Here is a 26,423-nt window from a genome sequence, read left to right on the forward strand (position 1 = left end):
ATAGTAATAATAAATAAAACTCTTGTAATACAAACACAAAAGAACACTCCTTTCAATGACAAAAACAAACCACAGCATTTATACATGTTTCTGCAACCTTGGGAACAGAATTTCAAACTGTCAGTACAGAAATTGTAGGAAACATAACCAAATTATAACCATTTGTCCACTGCCTTTACTCAGAATAGAAAAAACTGCAAATATAAAATTAACAGCATCAATGGTGAAAAATAACCTGAATTTCTTTTTGAGCTACATTAATCAAAACAGAATGCAATAAATAAATACATAAATAAATTGCTTGCATATAATACAGATCCAAACAACTGAATCAATTTCTTTGCACTGAAGTCTGTTTCCAAAAGGCCTGCCTGCAAGATGTACCCTGTAGTGTCAAAGTTATTGTGAAGTACAATCCTTGCAGACATATTTAGCTGAACTGAGTTCAAAAAGGATTATTATTGGCTCTTCCATGGTGTCATTTTTATTAACCGGAATACTAGCATTCTGGGCTTATTATGTAGTTGTCAAGTGGAAACTTGTCTTTTTGTTATTCAGCATCTATTTTTTTCATGAACACTGCCACCCAGTAACAATACATTCCTGCACCTCTGTGTCAGATCGGGGTGGGCAGCAGCTCACCAGCTTTCAGCAAGACCGGGAAGCAATGAGGTGTCAGGTGAACTGCTCTATAGCAGTTATATTAATTTTCTTCTTAGTTCAAATGGCTGGGGAGATCAAGTAACTCCCATTCTCATTACCAGAAAGCAGCACTTTCTACCAAGTGAAATTTGCCTACTTCACTGGGAGGAGATGCTGTTGTTCCAACAATTTATTTTTATCAAATATCAAACAATAATGCTCTCACTATGAGGAGTATGAGATTTTTCGCAGCCTGTAATCTTGCTGTAAGGAAGCATTTTTAATATTCTGTGTTCCCTTTTCTCCATTTCATCCCATTTCTCTTAGCATTCTCTTGCAGAATCCCACTTAACTCCCCTCTCCTGTCAACCCTGCCTAGATCATCTACACAGACACAAAACAAGGATGGGATCATTCTTCATTTCCAGACTCTGACCGGCTTCTTTGTTCTTTTATTCTGTTAATATTTCTGGATTACTATCCCCAACTCAGTTTTCATCTCACATTAATTCCCGTATTATATTTGAACTGAATTAATGTTGTGTCTAACCTCTTGTGAAGTATGATCAAATGATGTCTGATACACAGGTGCCTAACATCTTCTCCCTCTTACCCCACAAAGTGGGTTAAAAAAAAAAACAAAGTGGGGTAAGTCACCCTAGCTCTAATATCTCACCTAACTTAATGCTGAACCTCTCACAACAGTCAGACTAACCATCCTCTGGATTTCTCCCTGTCATAGAGGACACGTCCCCTGCTTTTCATCTCAGGTCTGTGTCTGACCCCTGGCTTGGGCTACAGTTCTAGAAAAAAATCTCCTGCTCCCACAGGCTGAGCCAGAAGTTGTCACTCTGTACGTCCATGAGGTGTCCATGGCAAAGTGTTGGTGGCCTCAGAAGCTTTCTTGCTCCTGTTCTTGTCACCCTCCCACCTCCCATCCCACTGAGAAGAGTGAGTGAGCAGGTGGATGGAAGCATGGCTGTTAGCTGAGACTAGCCTACCTCAGCATGAAATATGGTTGATTTGATACCTTTCATCCTCACTGGGTTTTTGTTTTGTCCATGATATTTCTGACCAGTGCCATTAGTGTAAAACCTCCTTAAAAAAACTAACAATTTACCCAAAACAAAATAATTTTAGAGAGATAAATCTAAAGAAGCTATCAATATCAGGAAAAAAAATATGTATTTTAGATTAGTCATAGATTTTAAGACTTTACTGACTTCTTACATCTCTTCCTACCCTAAGTAATAATATTGCTACATTTCTGTTCATAGTTAAATAAGCTTATGTCCTTGTGGAAGTTAAGAGCTTATCTCTTGCATGTTTAAGAGGGGTTACTAAAAAGAATCCTAAAAAGGAAATTCCAATTACATAACACTATTAAATTTAAACTCAACTTTTTTTTTTTTTTTCCCCCTGAGGTTATACAAAGTAATTACAGTATTATATTTACCTTAGAATGTTTAGATGATGTAGTAATTTCACATCCATCATGATGCCCAATATTCCTCTGTAAATTTCTTTACAACTTTCAGATATTTTTTTTGTTCTGTCACCTTTGTAAATATAATTAGATATTAAAATCTGATTATTGACACTCTTCCACTCACGGCAGTCCAGTGTTTTTTCAGACATTGCTCTACTGAAAGAGAAGCACACACAGAAAGAGCATATTTCCTCTATGTCTATTCACAACCTCTGCTGCAGTCTGTGACCATAAATGAATGGGTTTTGTCAAATTTTCCGCATAACGCAGTAAAAAGTACAGTGCCAAAGTTTGTAGATAATGATGTTTACTGTCACCTTTCGGGTTTATCTCTTCAGGAATGTGCACATCTTGGAATTTTCTGACTTGAGGGACCACCCAGTTCTCCCTTTGATTTCACCATAGCTGCAGCCAGCAATGATCCCTGCTTTGGAGTTAAACTGTAGGAGGTAGTTCAGGAGGGGACCTTTAACTGTGAAGCTCACTATGTCCCTTTAAAATATTGTTCCTTTGAAGAATTTCTGCTAGTGATAGCATATATTGACCTAAATGTAAATAAATTAATTTCTGTGCTGCAGATTTACAAAGAAATTAGTTCTAAATTGAAAGTTCTAAGAAAAATTCAGAAAATTGAGATGTGAATATTCTGACCAGAGAAACTTCAGTAATAAATACTCTGGAGTTAACAACAGATACAGAAGAAGAAAGAGTGGGGAATTTTGAGCGATGTGTGGACCTCTTCCTTGCACCCTTCCACACAAACCACAAACTACTGCTACAAACTGCTGCCTCCATTAGCTGTGTTTTACACCTGGCTCTTACAAAGGTCTCTCCCAAGCGCCAGCTAAGTGCTAAGCACCAGTGTTTGGCAATCCCTAACCAGGGGTAGCTGTAGTAAAGTTTTTGGATGTTTCAGGGTCATGGGCAGCTGGCCGAGCTTGTTAGAAACTGCTTGAGCTTCCCCAGGCTCATAACCCTATGGTTTCCATTACCTTGTCCTAACCTCATAGTAGCAGTTACCCTCAGGTTTTGAGGCTGTTGGTTATTGCTGTTTCAAAAGAAAAGTATTTATCGTGAAAGTGTATTGGGATAGAATTAAGCCATGGCTCTGTAACTTGGAATTTCAATTTGTTTTGTTTGTATTTTTAACTATGACTTAGACTTTGGAAGAGGTTGAGAATCTATTAATACTGCAGGCAGAAGAACAGCAACAACTACTAAACCCACCAGGCTCAACAGGATTTGTGGATGTAACTAGCCTACCCTACAGAAACTAACTAACTAAATAAATAAATAAATAAATAAATAGATCTTCCTTCAAAAAAAGCTATAATTATTTTACAAATCTCTGAAGTTTCTCTTTTAAATCCACAAGAATAATGGAATTTGTGACATAAACTGAACAATGGATGTTAAAAACAGATTCAAAATTTAAAACCTTTCTAGTTAAAATTTTCCTAAACTGATGTATTTTCCGTGGATTTGAAAAATATTTTATGCTGCAGTATTCACTGAATCCTGGAAGAAGTAGCTATTCTAATTTTGTCTTTCCAGGTCTGAATGGAGATGATTTTCTGGTGTTAGGCCTCCGTGATGGCAGAGTAGTATATAGCTACAATTTAGGTTCTGGCACAGCAACAATCATTAGTAAACCACTTGATCTGACACTCAAAATTCACGTCATCCATCTTGGCAGATACCACCAGAAAGGCTGGCTGAAGGTAAAAATATATGTATATATATTTATTTTAGAAGGATAAATTTTTAGATTGTAGAGTTGTCCCCCCATACACCCCTCCATTCAATATGAAAATCTTTAAAATTACTGTTTTATATTTCCCTGTTATGTTTGGAGGGCTCTCCTCTTTAGGCTTTCCCAGGTAAGGTAGAATGCTTTGTTGTAACAAATATAAATGTTCTATTGAAAGGTGGATGATCAGAAGAATAAAACTGTCACTTCTCCTGGAAGACTGGTTGGACTCAATGTCTTCAGTCAGTTTTATTTAGGAGGCTATCATGAGTATACTCCAGAACTCCTACCAAAGGGATCCAGATTTAAGAACAGCTTTCAAGGTAAAGATTATACTGTTTTCAATTCCTGTTAAAACATGTGTCAGATTGTTTCAGTTGTCTATGAAATAAGGATCTAAAAACTCTGTCGTAAAAGGAAACAAACTAGAATATATTTGGCTGAAATTCCTGTGGCTTTTTCATTATTACCTTGTGGTGACTAAAAAACGTAATGCAAGAAGAGGCTTTGCTAAACATTTTTAACACTTTCTGTTTCTCATAAGAACAGAAGTTTGACATGTTATCATTTCTTTTTATCTGCCCCTGTTCTATTGTATCATTCCAAAACAGTTTCGTTTCACTATGGCAAAGTAATTTAGATTCTTCTCCCAACTAGTTCTAGCCATTGTCACTGTAAGTACTGGTTTGGGTAATAGCTTTCATGCTAAAGGCTCCTTTCTGATAAGGTATCATAAAATATGAATTTATTTTTTTTTCTCTGGCATTATGTTTTTTCCTTTGGACAGGTTAGGTGTCTATAATGTCTGTAAGGAATATTTCAGCTATTTATATAACAGATGATAATTCCTACCTCTAACTTTCATATTTTAAGCTCTGTAGAAATCTAAATTCAACTTCTACCAATTGGATCAGCAGTGAAGCAAAGGATTTGCTCACATCACTTGTTTATATGCATTCTTTAGTTCTATAGAAAAAATGTGCTCTATATTTGTTAGATAAACTTCAATTTATTTTAAACACCTTTCACATGAAAGTAAAACGTTTTATTATAGCAGAGCAAAGTTTGAGTTCCTAGTTATGAATCAGGGGTGCATTATGAAAGGCAAGTATGGCAATAAAATTCACTTTCATACACCAGTACACTCCATTGCCACTAAGATTGCCTAACTGCCTCTTTTCTAGCCATCACCTTACTTTTTCTTATTACAACATCCCCAAATTCGAGTTCATGAAGACAAGCATAAAAGTACAAACTTAAATCCATCTGGTTTTGTCCTAGCTGACATCTATGAATTTAGTAACTCATGTCCTAATTCCAGTTTCAAAGGATAAATCCAACAGTATAGTAATTTTCTAAATGTAAATTCTCCAATATGATCCTTTATTCCAAGGGTAGTTCATGATTTCTGGATGCCAATGTATGCAAATGAATCCTCAGAGCTTCCAAGTTTCTAGGAGATGCCCTTCTTTCGTGTTTTGTTGTTGTTGTTGTTGTTGTTGTTTTGTTTTGTTTTGTTTTTAATAGATATATAATCTCAAGGTTTGGTCTTATGACAATGCAAATCATAGAATGATGACAAAAATGCAAAATATTTCAAAGCTCAGATACTCTTAGTTATCATTACTATTGATCAATTTTTCTTACTGTTTAAAAAGAAGGCTCTCCTCAGTATTTTTTTTTAATGTAGCACATAAACAGTTTTCTCATTGTCCCTGTCATTCACAGTTTTAAGTTTCTTATATTTGGTAATCAATTTCATGCTCTTGTTCCCAGTATCATCTTGTGTCTGTTCTCCAGATGATACTGACATTGAAGGAAGCTACATTTCCCTACAACTGATTTCCCATGACCTTTTATCATGTAGTCAGCTTCTCATTTGTTCTTCTAACTCAGAAGTCTCCCCAGGTTCAGCTCTCAGCCCTCAGGATCAGAAATAAATCTTCATAGTCCTCCAGAGGGGGAACTACAATATCATTAACATAAAGGAAAATTTGTAACCACTGTACTTCAGCCAATCTGGAGCTGTAGGGAGTCCACATAAAAACTCTGGAAGTAACAAGATAAATTTGTCTAGCATATAGTTGATTAAAACCCTCAGACTTTTGGAAAGCTTCTGTTGGCTGCTTTTAAAGACATGATTTATTAAAACCATTTTGCTTCTAATAGCACAGTGTACCTCTCCTTTTATAAGCAATCACTATTGGATCAAGAAACACTGAGAAGGTCAGCCTTGCTGCTGCAGACCCACTGCCCCCAGTAACAGCTTGCAATCACTCAGGATTTTCCTCTGTACAGCTACTGTTTCAGACCATTTGCTCATGCAAGGTTATGTGTCTTTAGCAGTTGTTATTGAATTTCCATAGGAGAGGATGGAACTGAAAATAAATGTCTTTATTAAACGATATAGAAGGAGTATACTCATAATTCTTTCGATACTATACTCGTAAGTCCTATTTTACACTGTGTTCATTGGTCTCAAAAGAATTGTACTACAAAGCAGTGGGTGCAAACATTTTTCTACTTGTCAGTAGAGGAAATGTTTATTTCTTCCTTCACAATGGAAACGCTACATCAGGACCGTGACTTCCTCTAGCCGCATGCAAAGTAGCATTTCTCTATCAGTTTCTCAGGACTTTTATTGATCCCCACTTGGCCATTGCTCCTCTAGCAAGGCAGCAAGCAGGAAAATGAGAAGACGATAGAGATCAAAGCTAAGGTTGCAGCCTAGACAGGGGACTAGCAGGGAGGAACAAGCTTTAGGTCCATTCTTGTGTACAAATTGTTATGTCTTGATGGTATCTTACAAAAAGGGAAGAGTTTGTCATCACGTATGAGCACTAAGTCCAAAATGCATGCATGGCTTCAGAGATGGTGTATCTGCATGATGATTGTCCCCTCAGGATCTAAAAGAAAGGAACTTGTCATCTGTGAGGTGCAAAAGCAAGACAAGAACAGACAAGGAGAACATTATGACATTAGGTATTTGGGTACAGGTTAAAATTAAAGGTTTGTAATAGTGCAAGATAAGCTACAGGGAAAACCAGACAAAAAGCCAAAATCATGCTTGCATTTCTATGACTATACTAAAGGAGAAACCTTTTCTGACCTTTTGTTTGAGGCAGCCACAAAAGGAGCAGACGTCATTTAGGATCTGGTGAAAAATAGTGGCAGATATTGTTGTTAGTAGGGGAGACAAAGAAGGAAGGGATCTGTTTTGTGAGCTCTGTTTGACTGAGGTGAAAGCTATACGTTACATTTAGAGTAAAAAAGTCATTAACAGAAAGGTCCAAGTGTGGTCTAAGGAGCCACTAGACTAAAGACTACAATACTACTACAGAGGTAGTAGTGCATCCTCTGTGAGTTCACTGTCTTGCTGCATCTGCTTTCAGCTAACTTGCATCAAACTCTGATCTTTGGGATCAAACTGAGTTCAACTCACAAATTCAGAAGCTTCTTTTGAGTTCGTCCTGCAAACTTGGCTGTGACAGAAAACCTCTCCACTATTCAGAATAGTTGGCAGTTTCTCATTAAGAGGCCCAGAACTGGCAGAGTAAAGGGAATTCACGTCTGAAAGAAGGCACATTCATCAGCTGATCCCTCTGCAGAAGTTTGTGTAGTGCTTGCTTGAGTCCTTCACCTGCATCCTACTGACTAACAGTTAGAAGAAATAAGAAAATTAAATGAAAATCTCAACTGAACTCATAAAGCTCTGCCAAAATACGCTCCAGTAATTACTGTATGCTGTGTTTACAAATGCTCAGAAGCTGTTTCTAACCTAGGTGTTCTGCTGGTACGATCAAACTAGTCATTGTCACGAATGCCAGTTTATTTTCCATGGTGACCTTCCCAGTTCTTGGGTACTCACTGTGCTTTCCATTGTTTACACAGAGCACTGGGCTGCTTTTTCTCAGCACTCTAGCAAGACTCATGAGAACAGAGCATGCTTTATCTACTACTGATAAACAGATGAAACATCAGTTAGGATTTACTGAGTATGTGGTGGCCTAAAACTAACACTGTTAAAAGCAAAAGAGGGATGTAATATGAAGATTGCAAATAGTCATCAAGCTAGGTTTGTTTTAAATTGCTTAATATGAGTTTTTAAATTACCAGTTATGTGGCAGTATAAACAGAACTACAAAGTGTGTGTAATAAGGAAAAATCCTAAGAAAGCAAATTTGTCTAATGTTGTTCTAACAGTTGTTAAAATACTTGTTTTGCTACATTTTGGTCAAAATAAATTATGATTCTGTATATATATATATTTATATATATATATATTTATATATATATATATTTATATTTATATATATATATACACCTTCAACAGAATAGTCTGATAATATAAAGTCTCACGGCATATTTTCCAAAAGTGAAGGGGAAAAAAAGAAAAAAAAGAAATGCAAAGCTAAAATGAAGATATCTATTTCAGTATCTAGATTATCTAAAGTGGATGTATTTGTTTTTCATAGCTTCTATTGACCTTCCTTCCTTAATAATTCTCTGAGGGAATAAAAAGCTACATCCTACTTTACGGGTTGTATAATTTGTCATTATGTCATTTGTCATTATGTCAAATATTTCTAAACCCAAGCTTGAAAATGTTGATCATCAGTAAATGAACTCAAACAATATTGCTATAGAAGAAGATGGCTTATTACATAAAGCTAGGTCCAATGAACTAGTGTTCAATGAATGTTCATGTGAGAATGTAAATTATGAATAGTATATTAAGATTTGTAAAGCTATTCTGGAAACATGACTTCAGACTGTGAAAATCACACTTTTCTTACCCTATTGAGCTATTAAGGGTCAACAAATAGTTGTGTCAGTGGAATGTGAAATGACTGCTGTTCTCTATTACTCCTTTGTATAAAGATAACACAATCTGAGGGAAAAGTCTCAAAATTATATGTAGTCAAAGTATTTTCAAGTCAACCATCTTGATAAATGTTCCAATATTTTTAACAAGATCAGAATTATATCAATAAATACTAAGGCACAAAGCAGTTATCTTTTTCTATAATTGTCACATAAGTAATAATTAATTTTGAATTCCCTGACTGTGAAACAAACAATGGAGAAAGTCCATATGTTCTTGATATCTTTTATAAACTGAAGAAATACCCATTATTGTAGAAATATACAAAGATAAATATAAATAAATATATAGAAATACCTCTGCAATGTGGTCTAGGTGAATCTGCTTGGCAGGTGGATTGGGCAAGATGATCTCCAGAAGTCCCTTCCAACCTCAACTGTCATTTGGTGATTTTGTATTGAAAATTTATTTTGTCTTTCAGGTACAAGTTTGTTTCTTAAGTGATTTCAGTGGATCATGAAAAAAAATATATTAAGTGAATTGAAAAAAGAAATTTGATTATTTGCAGTCTTCATGTCATGCCTTTCTACCACTTTTAATGTTAAACAGGGAGCCTCTGGCATGCACTGTTCAATACCTACAATTCTCAGGATTTTGAACTCTGTGGGAATTCACTGTATTTCAACTAAATTATATAAATCAGATATAGAAAATTCTTTTTTGCACTGTTTAAACCCACTGTTAAGTGGGTTTAAGTCTGATTTTTAGTTTCAAATGGTATACATTAATGTATATTTCATTTAGGATAACAATGTATTAGCAAATTAAAAAAATGTCAGTGTATGGATCTAGTTACTGACATTCAATTATCTCTATAGATGAATTCTAACAATTGCCATATATTTGGTCTGTGTCAATCCCCATTTTCCCAAACAATTATTAGGTGTATTTAGGGGTGCCATAATGTTGGCACTAATACTACATTAGTATTTTGGATGCACCTATACTATTCTGGAAGCTAGTAACAGTTCGGTGATACAGCTGTGGATACACTAGGTTACTTGTCCACAGAACAAAGGAACAGGCTCTGGTACTGCTTACCTTACTATTATAGATGAAAATTTTTAATCATTTTCTGAGAGCAAGGGCCTACAGGAGCAGCATATACACTCTGTCAAATGTTGTGGTCATGTGTGATAATGATCTCTTTGTAACAGAGACTGAAGCATTTACCTGAGGAGGGGAGAATCTTGGTCATCCCCTGAAGGAGTCCATTTTAGCCTAAAGAAATTCAAGTCCACATTTCCTCACTGCATTAGCCAATGCTCTCTGAATTCTTACATATTTTACATCAAACAGACTTCTTGTGCTCTATCCTTGTTGTGTTTTTGTTTGTTTGTTTGTTTCTTTTATCTGATGTAGATGCATTTCTGTAAGAGCATGCATGTGTAAGCACAAAACTGCACCCACATCACTCCTTAGTCACTGACTCTGCATTCTGTCTATTCCTTGAGAAATTACTTCCGTTGTTTTACCTATTGTTAATGAAGGATCTTACAATCTCACTCATTTCCTGAACAGAAAGTAGCCAGCATAGCTTTAGCTCTTGGAGATGGTATGATTGTCTACACATTGAAGACATTCTGGTGGAACCCGTTCAGTGAGGGATGACTGTGTTCTGTTGTTTGGTTTGTTATGTCTCCCTGTGTCTGTTGTAAACTCCACTTCTTTCTCCTTTCTACTTCTAAGGTTGCATTTTTGATGTTCAAGTTCGCACCAACGTGAATCAGGAGTTTAAATCACCAGGGAGTCCAGAAGGTCACCCTAATTCAGGTCGCAGTGTTGGACAATGTAAAGATTCCCCGTGCAGTTTAATAAAATGCAGAAATGGTGGCAAGTGTGTGGAAAGTGGCTCTACTGTTTAGTAAGTATGAAAAAACTTTTTTCTAGGTTACAACATAGACTGATCAGTAGACCTAATAACTGTGCTAATTTAATTTCTTGATAACTGAAGTCTCCAGAAACCTATCATCTTATTGGAAAGGTAGAAAACTGTTGAACATTTTTCTTCCTTTCTAATAACAGAAGAAAAAATATAATTTTAATCTTACATTAATAAAATCAAAACCAAAGTTTAAAAATTATTAGGACATTTGCTGAGGGTCTGTTTTAAGAAGCTCCATGGACTGGTCAAGCTCCTCTGAAAGTCACTGGCATCCAGACTTACCACAGAATGTGTGGATAGAACTAGATATGTAAGAAAGGCATTTAATTAAACTAAGTAGCATCCTAGATATCAGAGAACAAAATAGAAAAGAGGGGAGCTTGAACATTGCCTGAACATGGCTGGTAGACCAAAAAAAAAAGGTATTTTTTATTTGAGAACCCCTTTCTGGAGTAAATCATTGAATGTCTAATATTGGAAAGTTCTGAGCCAGTATAAATCATAGGAACAATCTTACTGAGCATCTGTGTGTAATTCTCTGCTGCTCAATCTCTCCCTAATATACACAGGTCTTTTTGCCTCCAGTTATCATTTATGTGGATATTTTGCTTTCTCTCAAATGCACCCTCATGCCCTTCTCAACTGTTCTTTCACCATTGCCTTTCCGGATCTGCTGTCTGGCCTGCTCGTGTAAGGCCTTCTTAATCCATTCCATACAAAACAAGGCAGGTTAGTAAGGATCTTATGTCAAAACTGTTTGAACTAGGTCAGTTCATCATATGAGCTGTTCAGCTGGCTGATCAATCAGATAATAAGCGGTGATGGGGCGGAAAGGTCTTCAGCTGGCACAAAAGATAAGTCTTTCATGCCTTATCACTAAGTTTAGATGGATCTTTGTGTCTAGTCTGTAAGGCACAAAGAAGAAAGTGAATTTGCAGTTCCAAACTGCTGCTATGTGTCAACATTTCCATTGTAATAAATCTTGTTTCCAAACTTTGTAACTCAGCTGTAAAGCCTTCGCTGAGGAGTGCTATTGATTTTAAAAGCATCTGCCAAGATTAATTATACTTGCTTTCCCTCATGTACTTCCTCCTGTGTTCATTTATTAACATATATTTACTTCTTTTTTTAAAAAAAGAAAGAAGTGCTGATATAAAATGTCTGAAAACAATGACTGAAAACACTGTGGACAGCAAGACAGATAAGAAGAGAAAGACAGGCTTTACACTGTGGAGCCTCTGTGTATGTCAATTCTTCTTCAAAACAACAAAGACCTGTCCCTTCTGTGTAATACAAAGAAAAGAGTTTGCATACTTGCCAAGCTAAAAACAAGCTCCTAAATGTGTACTGGAGAGAGAATTAAACGGTAATTGGTTTTGTTGCCCCTGAGACAAATCTTTATCAGTAAGAAAACCTGTACAAAACTAGCATTTCTAAAGCTCGCAAGGCTTTACTTACAATTTAGAAAATTCACCCTTGATATGTAGCATGCAATTCCCCTCTCCATTCCCCTTAAAAGCATCTTTATATGCTCTTAAATAAAGCAATGAAAGAAACGCTTTAAACATCCTGAATAACAAGGTATAATTTGGAATTGCTTTCTGACTGTTGAGCTATAGGTATGTCTCAATTATTGGACTTTGCAGGTTCCTTCCAGAACTATTAAGTCCTTGGCATCCAGTGTGTTTGATCCTTCTGAGGAAAACGAAAGGCAAATGGCACCCTTTCCATTTACAGGGTTGTTAGAGGAGACACAAAAACAAAATTGCAACAAAAAAATAACAGAAATGTAGGCTGAAGTATGCCCCTCCCATGTGCCCACCTACACCAACCTACGTCCTGGCTTCAGGAACTTACTCAGCACTGCTAAGTCATCTTCTGGCCTGCAAAGTACACAGAACCACCACCAGCAAGACCTAGGGAACATTTGGAAAAGGAGTGACAGGCTAGAGCAGCAGCTGGTGATTGGGCTACATTGGAAGCTTGATATTGTAGGCAAAGTTCTTTTTCATCATTATAGTTTCATAATGTTAATTGCAGATTTGTTTAGGAATTGTTTTAAAATGTGGGGTGTTTGCTTTTAGAGGGGTGAGTTGTTTCGTTTTAATCTGTAGTGACCTCCTACTGAATTATAATTCTGCCCTCATATTTCACAGCAGCTAGGTTGTCATAAATAATACATATTTATTCATGCATGTACCTGTTTTTGCCACCTTCTCCTCACAAAACAACAATAACAACAAAAAGCCAAAGAGGCCTGGATATAGCATGCATATGATTTTTGCCAATGTATAGTAGCTATCAATACTGTCTTGCTTTTCTCAGGGGAAACTTCTCTCCATTTTCATATCACCTGTGTTCCTCTGAAGAGCAGAGTCCTTGAGGGAACTGTATTTGTGTTCAAGTATTTTTCTCCTGAAATGAGATCTCTCCAGTTTTTCTTGCTGTTTTGAGCTATTTTTAAGTCCTGTTTCCACCACTCTGCCAGAAAGTGTGCAGTGCCATTAAGCTGTAGATTCAGTTGCTACAGGGATAATGCTTTGATTTAAATAGAAGCAGAAATGTACAGCATTAAATTTTACATTCTGTCCAGCAACAGAGCAGAACTACTATGTATTAACAAAATTAAGAGGAAATATTTGAATAGTAAAATGAAGAACTTTATGTTCAAGGGGCAATAATATACTCCATTATTTTGTTTATGGCAATTACATCCAATAAGATTGTCTATGAAGTGTTATAGCTATTGTTTGTTGCTGAAATGAGAGGAAAAGTATGTCTTCTGTGTACTCTGAACAGAACATCACACATAATGGGTAGGATTCAGTTGGTTAATGTAAGCCTGTAATGGCACTTTAGGTACCTCTGAGTAAACCATTTGGCCTTCAGCTGCAGCTTTGAAGAGTTCAAGACTTGCATAAGTCTTCTGTCATATCTCTGAGGCACATGTGGATTTCTCATAGCACTTCAAATAGCACTAGCCACTTAGGTTTGGGAAATTAAATCATAACTCTATATAGTGCAGGGATACCCCATAAGGTAAGCTGGTGTAGTTTCATTATTAGGTTGAATTTGATTAGAAACAATTGTCAATTCAAGGACAGAAACAATTTTCAATGAAACGACACAATTTTATAGTTTGTAAGGAAAAAAAGCATTTATCTATCCAGTTGTTATACTTTACATCAATAAAAGTTTTTACTTTTTTGGGGGGGTGTATTTGCTACCTAAAAATTGTCATCTAATTTGGCAGATTTAGTAGAAAATTTTTGCAGACTTCCATGGTACTCTTTGTTTAAATACTATTAATTTTCTTCCAATCTTAATTGCTCCAGGCTGTTTTTGCCTTATAGCCTGAAGATTAACTGTTTTTCACTAATGCTCTAGTTTTCTATTGCCTTAGTGTAAAGCCACTTTTATTAAAAGATCTCAGTTGTTCAGCATCTTTCGGTTCCAATACAATATAAACTTAAGAAATATATCCAGAAATGTCCAGTAGCTTGGGTGGCTAATATAGGCCTGTATAAATTCGAGAAACCATGCAGTATCTGAGATATCCATATGTTTGCAAATGTAATACAAAACTTGGAGAGACCAGTGTCCTCTCTCCTTGAAGAGACCAGTGGAAAAGTAGTTGGAGACCAGATGGGATACCCCTGGGAAGTGTTAGTTGGCAGCAGACATTTGCTTAGTCTCAGTTGGCCTACCTGATTAGGTAAATTAATTGAGCCTCTCATCTACATTGAATAGATACACATCTTAAAAGTAGACACCTACTCTCACATACACCTGCACATATTCAGGTGTCTAAATCTGCAGGGCTGAATCCCTTCTGTTATAAGAAGATTTGTTTGATTTGACATCACTTTTGTATAACTATAGAAAGTTACAGGTTTGTTAGCATTGAGCATGACATTTTAAACTTGATATTCTCTATGTTTAATATGAGAATGCTCTTGGTTTAGTATAGGAAACCACATTAGATATAAGCAAACATTCCAGTTTCTTCACAGAAATCCTTTAGTACCTTTAATTATTTTCCAATAAGGTTCAGTAAATTCTTCTAGTTTGATAAGGATTTTATGTAGTAAGATACCAGCATATTTCTTTTATAGTATATAAAAAGTGAAATTAATTTTCATGATTTTTTTAATGTTGCCAACATTTTCATATAACACATTTTGGGTTTATGTCATCAACAGTGCTTCTTGTCCCTACTTATGCAGAAACTGTGTTACTTATTTGAGAGCTGACTTTGGGTTAAGTACTGGACTTGGAGCCTGGAAAGCCTTTCTGTGAACAGTGTGTGACACTGTTAAGCATTTGAGAAGAAACAAACAAATTGACATTAAATTAAACCATAATTGAACTTCCTAAACAGAAAGATTACAAAACTCTAAATAATATCTGAAACTTCCAGATTCAAAAGTGATCTTTTGTTTTATTTCTCCATGAGCTGTGAATTTGACAGTTCTTGCTTCCTGACTTGGCCCATCTTTGTCATATATATACACTGTGCAGTGCACCCTATTAAGAATCGTTTGGAAAAACTAAGACAAGGAAAAAGAATTATCCAATTTCCTCAAAGTCACACTATCAAAGTTATAAGTGAGGGCCTTCCTATCCTTTCTCTACATAAAAATATGATATAGAAAAATTAGAGGCATTTTGACAGTTTTCTTGAGAAACTTAATAGCTGAGACACAGAGGAATCAATTTAATCCATATTGTTCAAAAACCCTTAAAAAGGAAAGTATCTTGCGGTGAGATTTAGCTCCTAAAACACATAAACTTAACAGTTAAGCTAAAAGTGTAAGATCGATGTCAATTGATCCACCATCAACGGAAGTCCAGGCCTTTCCAGTTGTCTTTATACATCAGCACGTATCTTGGGATACCTTTCCTGGTCTCCATGGGGTGTCCAGAAGAGCACATGTCTTCTGCGGGTCTTCTGTCTTCTAGTTGCACAGATTTCTCAGATTGACCAAGGCATGTCAGATGGCACTAAATGCCTGTGTTGAGGCAGTTGAATGCAGTCCTTGTCATTAGTTATGGATATCAATACATGAATAATGTCAATGGATATTGCGCTGGTTCCCCTGACTGTTTCTGCTAGATCTAATGGATATTAATTTATTAATCCATTAACTGGATGTTATTTAATCAATCCATTAGCCTATGAGTTCAGGCACCTACTCTAGGATCCCATTGCCTAACAAGCATTCAGTGTGTTTTGGCAGAGTCTTGTCTTCCTGCTCTCACATACCTCTAGGAAGGCAACTGGAGGCTTTGTGGGCACCTAATGAATCACTGTACGTGGATGCATAGGCAATAGAACCTCTCCCCCAGCTCATACGTAAATATATAAAATTAAGTATCTTGATCTCAAACTGAATCTCACTTCTTCTATCTAAATAAATGTGTCTTTAAACACTTGAGAACCAAGGGACTGGTGATGTTACAAGCCACTGGGTTCTCCCATTCTGGTAAAACAATATGCAACCATAATGAAGTATAGAGAAAACTAGACCAATATGACAGGCCATGTGATGCAAAGGATTTGAAATGTTGCCTCTTGCTTTACCTTTCTAAAGATTAGGAAACTTTGGGTCGGAACTTCTCAAGCCCTCTCCAACTTGCTTCAGAGTGTTTAGAAGAAGGGGTTGCCACTATGAGCCACAGCAAACATGTTCAGCCCCATGCAAATAGTTTTCAACTCATTTAAAAACCTAACTTTTATTGGTCATAAGAGACAAATAATTAAATTAGACATACACAGATGCAAAAAAAGTAAATGAGAAGAACCTTTGTGTATACTTCCCAGTAGTAGTAGCTTTGGCTCTGAACACCCTGCTTGACAGCACAAGAAATGGACATTTCTGTGTGCCACTTAGGGAGTAAAATTACTTCCCTTTCTCAGTAACTTTTCTGCATCAAAGCTTAACAGTTGCTGGTGAGACGGAACACATTCTAATGCTATGATGAATGGAGATGTTTTTGCTTTTGCAAGGTCTTGTCCTCTCTCCCCTTCCAATCCAGATAGCTCTTTATCAAAGGGTTTGCTGATTTTGCTTTATTTACATGGTGTTGCCTGATCTGAAGGTTTAGTGAAACAGCAATAAAAGTATCACTGTGTCTTGTATATCAACTGTGGAAGATGAAATATAGTGACAGAACATACTTGAAATGAGACAGTTTCACAGACTCCCTGTTTTTTCCAGAAACAGTGGGCTGATTAATAGAGAAAGTGTAACTGAGTGAGTTTGAAGAAAAATTCAAGATTTTGCACATATACAAAAAGACATGGACTAAGAATCAATCAAAATAGATGAGATTTCATTCTTAGCCTAGAAAGAGAAAATATTTAGGAAAAAGAATCAATAAGTGTTTTTATTCAGGGGAATGATTTTTGTATCATAAAGTGTCACTAGATTTTAAAATGCAAATAGGTCTCACATTTCATTTGAACTGTTTTGAAAATTTGCTTCTTAATAAGGAGGGCATTTTTAACATCAACGCCAAGTGTAATCTGTATTTCACAATTTCTATAGAATTCAATTTAATTTTAAATTTACAAGTTAATTTGAAATTTTTGTTCTCCTGGTTTGGATGAAAGGTATAGAAAGTACCAGACACTCACTAGTGATCCAGTCAATTTAGACAATTTGATAATGGCACAGGTTTACAGTCATACAACACTCAGATTGCCCCCTCATTCTTGGCAAATCCACTATCCTCTTTTCCATGAAGTGCTTCACCAAGCCTATCTCTGATTGCCAATGATAAGATTTTAGCAAATGAATAATGGCTAAATGAAAGGCAGTTGCTGACAGACTCCTGTTAGTAGTTACAATTTGGAATTGATAACAGTTCTTTTATAGTGACATCTGATTGTGTTTTTAGAAATGCTCTTCGCTGCTTTGCTTTCCCTTTTAAATTCCACTTTGACTCATACTAGTTTATGCAGTCAAAGCTTCCTTGAGCTATTTGTAGAGCAAAATACAAAAAAATAGCCACAAACTTGATTGTTTCTTGTAGATACTGATCCTGTAACTCAAATATTAAAAATATTATGTTCCCTATTAAATACAATTTTCATGCTATAAAGTAAACAGATCAAAAAGGTAAATGATAAACTTTGTTACGACACTCTTCTATTTGCTGTTTTGGACCAGATGATTAAATGCAGGTATTCCAGACTTGAAAATCTTGATTACTTTGCTACTGAACCATTGATTTCTTTTGGTAACAATGTTGCATTCTTTCCTTTCACTTACCTACCGTAGCTGTGACTGCCTCACTGGATGGAAAGGTGCATTTTGCACAGAAACGGTGTCAGTATGTGACCCAGAGCACAATCCTCCACATCTGTGCAAGGAAGGCGGTACCTGTGTGCCACTACCTGATGGCTACACATGTCACTGTCCTCTTGGAACAACCGGTACCTACTGCGAACAAGGTATGTCAAGTGAATAGTACACGGTACATAGAGTTACTTGACAGTAATGTCCAGGCAGAAAAAACACAGTATTTTGTAAAATATGAATGAAATGTGAAATGAAGTCACAAGGTATAAAATAGATTTTACTAAATATAGAAACTGGTACTTGTTTCTGTTAGAAAAATAAAGTCATTTAAAACTGAAATGTTAGATAGTTTTCTGACTCTACTTACTTTCAACACCATTTTTTCCCTAATTTTTTTTCAAATCATTCAACTAAATCCATGGGCAGTTTGACACTGTCAGATACTGAGGGGACAGGAAGCATTCCAGAGCAGTGTTACAGTGATACTCTGCTCAGGTCAATTCCCAAGCTCACCATAATGAAGTACATTGAGAAATACTCTTAAGAGCTCAGAAGCACACTTCTGAGCACATCTCAGAAATAGTAAGCATTTAGGACCTTATCCAATTTCCTCTGACAGCAGTGGAGAGGTTGTTCTTGACTTCAGTAGCTGTTGGATAGGTATGCACTGAGAAAGATGATAGAAATGCAAATATCACTGTAATAATCTTCAGGAGATTTTTTTCCCTGAGACTTTCTATCAACGTCTTCCACAAAATATCTCTTCAATCTGCCCACCTTTTCTTATCCTTACATGTAGGAATCCTTTATCAAGGTGTTTTCACCTGTAAGGGATTGTACAAATGAATATCCAACAATGTGCATACATAACTTCTGCAAGCTCAGGGACTTTTCCTGTAAGTGTCTGAAGTGTCTCTGTGTGCAAAAAGATGTACTATGGTCTGCATCCTCTATTCTGCAGTTCTCAAATTCAAGTTAATATTGTAGAAGTGTATGTTTTTCCTTCAAGATGCTCTCTTTACAACTTTTGAACACCAGTTACTGTTAAATAGCTCCCTTCTCAAACTGCCTGCCGATGTCCAACCTCCTTTGTTCTGCCTACAGAGCAAGTTTCAAGCACAAAACTGACAAGCCGAACTGTTTTTGACCTGTTTTGCAGTTCTCATCCAATAGTTTGGTACAGTTTTAAAATCCTGTTTCAGAGAGCACTTGCAATTGGTAGACACAAATCAAAAAGGATATAGCTTATGGAAAGCCATTGTTAAATTCTTTATTCCAGGTAAGAATATGCTTTCTTTATTGTCTCTGCTGCAATAGTTTTTCAGGGCTCTTCATGTGAACATTTAGATTTTGAATTCCCATTTCAAGTGAGATTTTAAAATATCATACCATCTGGACTCAGGACACTGATCAACAGGATTTGTGCTATACATAAAGCTGTTAATTAATCAAGTAAAAAACCCTGTATTCTGGTTTCCTAATAGATTTGGATCTTCTTGTGATGGCCACTATTACCTAAAAGAGATAGCTTATAACTGAGCAATAGAAAATTATATTTCTTGTAGATTGTCATCTTCCTAGTAATTCTTCCACCTGGTAAACACAGTAGAGGGTTTCTTTCTGTTTTATTTAAAAGCTTTCTTTTTATAAGTAGAGTTTATGGGTCCTCACCAAACTCCATGCCCTGCATTTCACCTTACTCTGGCAGAGTAATGAATTATCATGAGATTTTTCAAAGCAGAGTTTGCACTTTTAGTGGATGGCAAATTGCTAAAAACAGCTGTTTATCAAGATTGAATATCTCATCTCTGGATTGATGGTGGTTATTGAAGCCAAAAGAAAAAGAGACAGAGAAGAATGAATGGCCCAAGGGACCCAAAGAGAACAGAGGGAAATTAAATGATGGAGACTAATGAATGTGCAAGAAAGAAGGAAAGAAGTGTGAGGAAAGGACAGAAGAGATTTATGAGGCAAAAGACATCAGAGGAGAATAGCAAAGAGTAAGAACAAATAGGACTTTACCAAATAATAGTGACTGGAAAAATACAGGACAGTAATATGGTTTACACAACAACAGGTCAGGTGAAATAAATAAGGCAGTAGGGCTAGAGCCACAGTAATGAGAAAAAGTACTTTGACCTTAGAAGTTAGAGATAATTAAACACAAAATGACAGAAATCAAGTACTAACCTGCCTAACAAACACTAAAAATATCATAGAATCATCATAGAATGGCTTGGGTTGGAAGGGACCTTAAAGATCATCTAGTTCCAACCCCCCTGCCATGGGCAGGGATGCCACCCACTAGATCAGATGGTTCTTTATGAAAACTGCATGAGAGAAATGAAATCATATATACAGGTGAGGCTATAACAGTTCTTAAAGAACTGCTCCTTCTGAAGAAGGGGGCCCACAGTTGAACTCAGTCCCTTCATGTATTCTTGGATATGGTGGCAACATGCCACAGAGCAGCAGGCAGCAGAGCAGCTCTCTCTGCTGGTGTGGAGGCTTCAACACAGACAGAGCTTGAGACGACAGATGCAGCCTTCAAGGTCCCTGGCTATATGCAGTAACTTGGGCCAGGAAACCACTAAGGACCTGGCTGTTTCAGCTCTCCTCTGAGTATGCAGTAGACCTACTGGCTTGTGAGAAAAGTGGCCAAGATCAAGTGTCAAAGCTTAAAGATGAAGGAACAGTCTAAAAACCTTTTGCTGCAGACAAATAGTTTGATTTGTAGCACATCAATATTACATTATTATATATATACATGTACATATATATGCATAATAACTGTCTGCATGTATATTCTAATCTTTACCAAATTGCACCTCACCTGCTTATTCCTCATGTATGAAGTGTCCCTCTGTGAGTCCAGTAATCCTGTCTCTTGCAGTGGCCAAGAGTGAAGGTTTAGAGGAAAGTTTAGCACAGCAACTATGTATCCCTGAGGTAGTTTTCTATCATCCAAACATTTTTATCTTGCATTTCTTTCTTTTTTTTAAAGATTAGATCAGGTCTCTCACCTTGACATAAACAGTCTCATTCAAGGCGGTAGACAACTTGAACAGAAATAAATTTGGAGTCAATGAAACTCCTCTTACATTACGTCAAGCTTTGAGATATCTTTCTACATAAGCTAGAATTCCACTAGATAATAAGCATCTGAAATTTATATCCTATGTAATATATTCGGTTTTGTAGAGGAAAGAAGAAAACCTATAATTTCAGAGGAGTTAATTGTAAAATTTTATAGACCTGATAATATTCTCTTTTAAGGCAACATCAATGTAGTATTTGAAAGATTCTGTAGATGGCAGTGTTGGAGAAGAATTGACAGTGGCTAAAATGAGCACAGTTTTTATCACTGTATTTCTTTAAATTTTTAATTATTCAATAGTTTTTGTCTTTACCAAGGAAGTTTTGGCTCTGTTAAACAGATGCTGATCAGATAAATAGAAAACAATAATTTCATCATGTCCCATAAACTTTAAGTGCGCTTACTGAAACTATTACCATGTTCAAGTACAAAGGGATTAGTTTGTATGACACACTTTCACAACACCTACTAAAATAACTTCTGTTTTCTTCAAGGCCCCATAATGGAATGCTACTGCCCTTTTAACAAAGAAATAAGTTAATAATAGATGTCTTCTACTGTATATTATGCTCTGAATTCCATAGCTACAATCACTGCTTATCAGTACAGGTCTTGATGAAAGGAAAGCAAATGTAAAAGAGCTTTTCATTGTTCTTATCCTAAATATAATAGGATACTTATCAAGCAGTAAAAAAAAATTCTTGATGAACAAATGACGAACAATTTCCTTTGATCGTGTTTATCAACAAGAAGTCAATTTTCTAGATGTTGCTCTGATGTCAAATTCCATGTCTGATAAAATAGTACAGCAGAATTCTGCAAATACCTGAGAATAAAATAAAGACAATTCTGTAACTATCTAGTCCATCTAGTCACAATCTAGTCATAATGAAAAGTGGAAGAAACTGTCTCTTAGAATCATTTTTACTATAAAGATGTTTTTTCTTTCTACATAGTCTAGAATGTTCCCCAATGTATATTTACTACTAGTATAAGACAAATTAATTTAGACTATGCTTTAGCTCGAGATTCTTATCATAAACAGGCACCTTACATACAAACACTCAAGTGCGAACACATGCATACATGCATGCATAATATGTTGGATTTATTTGACAATGCAGTTAGACTTGCTGATTTTATGCACAAACTGTTTCATAAATACTATTTGGAAACTTGTGTTTCTGTGTTTAACCATTTTAAAGACAATTGTGGGCACTTAATAGCTTGCTGTTTTGAATCACAGTGACTACTGTGTTCTCTTAGTAATTTAAGCAACAAAGGGCCCATCAAGCTTTCTGTTTCCAGTAGAATTTTTGAAACCTTGTGGCAACATGCTGAGAAGATCTTGGAGTAGCAGTCATGTTACATAAGGATAAAAGCCCGAGGTCTACTGTTTTGACTTTGGATGGTGATAGCTATTTTAGGCTTTGGAGAACCAGAGGTGTCTTTGGGGATTTAACCATATGCTCCTAGATGTTACTTCCTAGCTAATTAGTTATCTAATTAGTGGTTACAAATCTGCTGCAACAAAAACAAATAGAACTGTAGACTTTACTTACAAAATTGCAATCTCTTGTTCCAGCATTGTTCTGAACAATGTTTGGCTCAGTCATGTCTTCAGGGACAACAAGGATTACTAATGGCTGCAGGTCTGACAAAATTACCACTTTCATGAATACATTGTTCTAACTGGTCTATTAGAGTTGTGTTAATAATCAATACTTTCATTAACATGCTCTACTTCTTGTTACTGCACTAAAAATGAAAGTTCCAATGGTTATTTTGTTTTTCGTTGTTTTGTTGTTGTTGTTGTTTGTTGTTATACTTGAATTAGTTTGTTGGTTATGGAAATGTTAGCTCTTCAAAGATTAAATAAGCAGTGATAATTGAAAAGAAAAACACAATTGAGATAAGCTGATTTTTTTTTTCTTTTTATCTAAATACCTACATACACAACCTCCCCCCTTAAAAAAAAAAAACAAAACAACAACAAAAAAAAAAAAACTGTGCTATTTCAGTAATTTTTCAGCTGCAATCTTAAGCAAATACTAGCTCAGGATGAAGATTTCCATACTGACACACCTGTCATTATTTTCCAAAATGAAACAATTGTCTGGTGGAGCTGCTCACTCTCTATGACAGATTCAAAACATTGACTGTGAACTTAAAAGATTTCAGGCAACTGCTTATTGCTAATGAACTGTTAGTGCTGCGCTGTAAGTGCATTCTTTCACCACCTCCTAATGGTTCGTCTGTTTGGTTTCAGTCATCCTAGAGATGGTGCAGGCGTCTAGTCTTGAAGACAGCTCTGCTGAGAAGCCTCAGCAGGAGCTTCCTCCTGCTTTGCTCAAGAGCAGCTTTTAGAGGCCCTTGACCTTGATCCCTGGCTGTACTGCAGCAGCACCACATCCAGACCATGAACTGTGTTGATCTGAACCTGGACCCCAATCCACAAGCTGACTTGTGGTCTTGACCTCAGCCCTGCCTCATCACTCTGGACCAGCCTGGGTGACCAGGACTCCAAAGCTGGCACTCGCTGCTCCCCTGAGTCCATCTGGCTCAGCTTACTCAGGGACTAACAGGCAGGAATCTTGTTTGTATTTAGTTCCAAGAAGGATTGGAGAGAAGAAAAACAAAGTGGTATAGCTGATATAGCATCAAAGGCTGATCATCCAAACCATATTTTGCCAATTTGGCTGTATAAGTATACTATGAAAAGGCTATATCGAAGGCCTTGCCCCAACTTGAGGCAAACATTCACTGTTCTTGGCTTGTCACAGAGCTACCCATCTCATCAAAAAAGCTATCAGGCTGGTCATGCATAATTTGACCTTGTCAACATCTTGTCTTTTACATGGTTGGATATTGCATCCAGGAGGTTTTTGCTTCATGGTAGTTTCTAAGTGAAGTGAGGTTGACTGGACCATAAGTCTTTGCATCATCTTTCTTGCCTTTGCTGGAAGAGAATGTGATGTTTTGCTTTCCTCCTATCATCAGGAACCTCCTACGATCCCCATGATCTTTCAAAGCTTATCAGTCAGGAGCAGCCCCAGAGTGACATTGGCCATCTCCCTCATTACTCTGGGATGTATCCCAGTCCTCTGTCTTTGACTGTGTCTGACTGGCTGAAGTGCTCCCAAATTCTTCCTCTGCCAAAGATAATGCACTTCCCCAAGTGCTGTTTCCAGGCTCAAGGGCCTGGGAGTCTTGAGCAGACTTTACCAGTAAAGAAAATCAAACAAGGCTTTGAGTATCTTGCCTTTTTCCATGTCGTTTTTCATTAAACGTCATTTAATGAAAAACGTTTTTCAGACGTGGGGGAAAACGTGGCTCCACGCTTTCCTTAGATTTCTTGTCGGAAGTCTTCTTGTTTCCTTTCACATCCCTTGCCAGTTTCCACTCCTGCTGAGATTTGATTCCTAACTTCACCAGTTACACTCAGGTGTTGGTTCTGTATTCCTGCTGGGTAGCCCATCCCTGCTTCCACGGCCTCTAGGCTTCCTTCATGGTGTTTGAGCTCAGTTTTTTAAGTTGTTTGTTTTACTTTTCTGCTGCAAGATTTGTTGACAGACTGCATGGCAAATGGGCTCACTGAAAGTTTTGAGGCAACAAGCTGCTTGAATAAACTATCATAGCGTAATTAATTCTTGAGGCAGCAGGGTGGGATATGTAGAAGCAGTTGGGCTTCAATAGTGCAAACCAAGCTGCAAGAATAACCTCGAAATAATAGTGGTTCAATAGGACATATGAGCATGTGGTAGCTTTACCCAGCTGGGCAGCTGAGCTCCATGACAACCCCTCTCTTACTCTCCTTCCTCAAAGGGAAAGGGGGAGAAAATATAATGAAAAGGGCTCAAGGGTTGAAACAAGGCCAAGGAGATCACTCAACAGTTATCGTCATGGGCAAAACAAATTCAGCATAGAGAGATAACTGCAATTTATTGACTAAGACTAGGAGACTAGAGCAGCGAGAAATAAAAAGCAAACTAAAATCACCTTCCGCCCATCCACCCTCTTCCACCACCTCCCCCTGAGTGGCGCAGAGGTACTTGGAATGGGGGCTGCAGTCAGTTCCTAGCACTTTGTCTCCGCTGCTCCTTCAAGATCACTCTCTGCCCCTGCTCCACGTGGGGTCCCTCCCACAGGATGCCGTCCTTCCCAAACTGAGCCTGCGGGGGCTGCCCACAGGCAGCAGCTCTTCAAGAACTGCTCCCACACAGCTTCGTACCACCGGGTCCATCCCCCAGGAGCAAACTGCTCCAGCACGGGTCCCTCACGGGTGGGCGGCAGCTCTCCCCAGACCCCCTGCTCCTGTGTGGGCTCCTCTCCATGGGCTGCAGCTCCGGCTGGGGGACTGCTCCTGCAGAGGCTCTCCATGGGCCGCAGCCTCCTCCAGGCCACATCCACCTGCTCCACCAGGGTCTCCTCCACGGGCTGCAGCGTGGAGATCTGCTCCATGTGGGACCCATGGGCTGCAGGGGAACAGCCTGCTCCAGCAGGGGCCTCTCCACAGGCCACAGGGGAACTTATGCTCCATGACTGGAGCACCTCCTGCCCTCCTTCTGTACTGACCCTGGGGTCTGCAGGGCTGGTTCTCAGTCCTCTCTCCCAGCTGCAGTTGCACAGCAGGTGTTTTTTTTTTCCCCTTCCTTCAATCTGTTCTCTCAGAGGCACACCCAGCATTGCTTCCTGGCTCAGCTCTGGCCAGCAGCAGGTCCCTTTGGCGCTGTCTGGAGCTGACTCTGATCTGACATGAGGCACCTGCTGGGCTGTGCTCACAGAGGCCACCCCTGCAGCCACCTTGCTACCAAACTCTTGCCATGTAAACCTGATATAGAGCATTACAGGGCTACTTAAAGGAGGGTAGCAGGAGGAACCTGAAATGTATGAATGTTTAATAGAGAGAAACAATAGCAAACTTCAGCAATAGTACTTGCAGAAACTTGTTATGTGTTCCCATATCTCTTATTGGTCTAAAGGGATTTAGAGTTTAATTCTTTCGGTATCATTTAGAGATGCACAACTTTATCAGATACTAGTACACAGCTTAGAGAAGTGAGACATTAGTCTGATACAGAATAAAAGTGTTTGCTTAAATGCCTGTTGTGCTAACAGTACACCATGCGGTGCTGAGTGCACTAATGAGGAATACAACAGCTACACAGTAGAGGTCCTACAAATTTAGCTTATAGGACTGTCAAAGGCATCCATTTGTCTCAACTGTTTTAGCGGAGTTTCTCTGGGGTAAGAATATGTAACACAGGAACTGTTTTGCACAAGTTTTGCCAAACTACTTATATTCTTATCTTAGGGGAAAAAACAAAGGTTGTTGCCAAGAATACAATAGCAAAGTATCTCAGCATTT

The 26,423-nt window shown here is 37.5% G+C and overlaps 1 protein-coding gene across 1 annotated transcript in view; it reads left to right on the forward strand.

Moving 5' to 3' along the window:
• The window catches only part of EYS (eyes shut homolog), a gene marked incomplete at its 5' end in the record, with an annotated part of 718,160 nt that overhangs the window by 675,325 nt on the left and 16,412 nt on the right, over positions 1–26,423 (forward strand). Inside the window, 4 exons of the mRNA XM_082756672.1 lie at positions 3,686–3,852; positions 4,060–4,204; positions 10,456–10,630; positions 17,938–18,110. Coding sequence (XP_082612798.1) covers positions 3,686–3,852; positions 4,060–4,204; positions 10,456–10,630; positions 17,938–18,110 — 660 coding nt within the window. The remainder of the gene's footprint in view (positions 1–3,685; positions 3,853–4,059; positions 4,205–10,455; positions 10,631–17,937; positions 18,111–26,423) is intronic.

Source organism: Aythya marila, assembly GCF_965140915.1.
Source record: "Aythya marila genome assembly, chromosome: 3".
Taxonomy (NCBI): Eukaryota; Metazoa; Chordata; class Aves; order Anseriformes; family Anatidae; genus Aythya; species Aythya marila.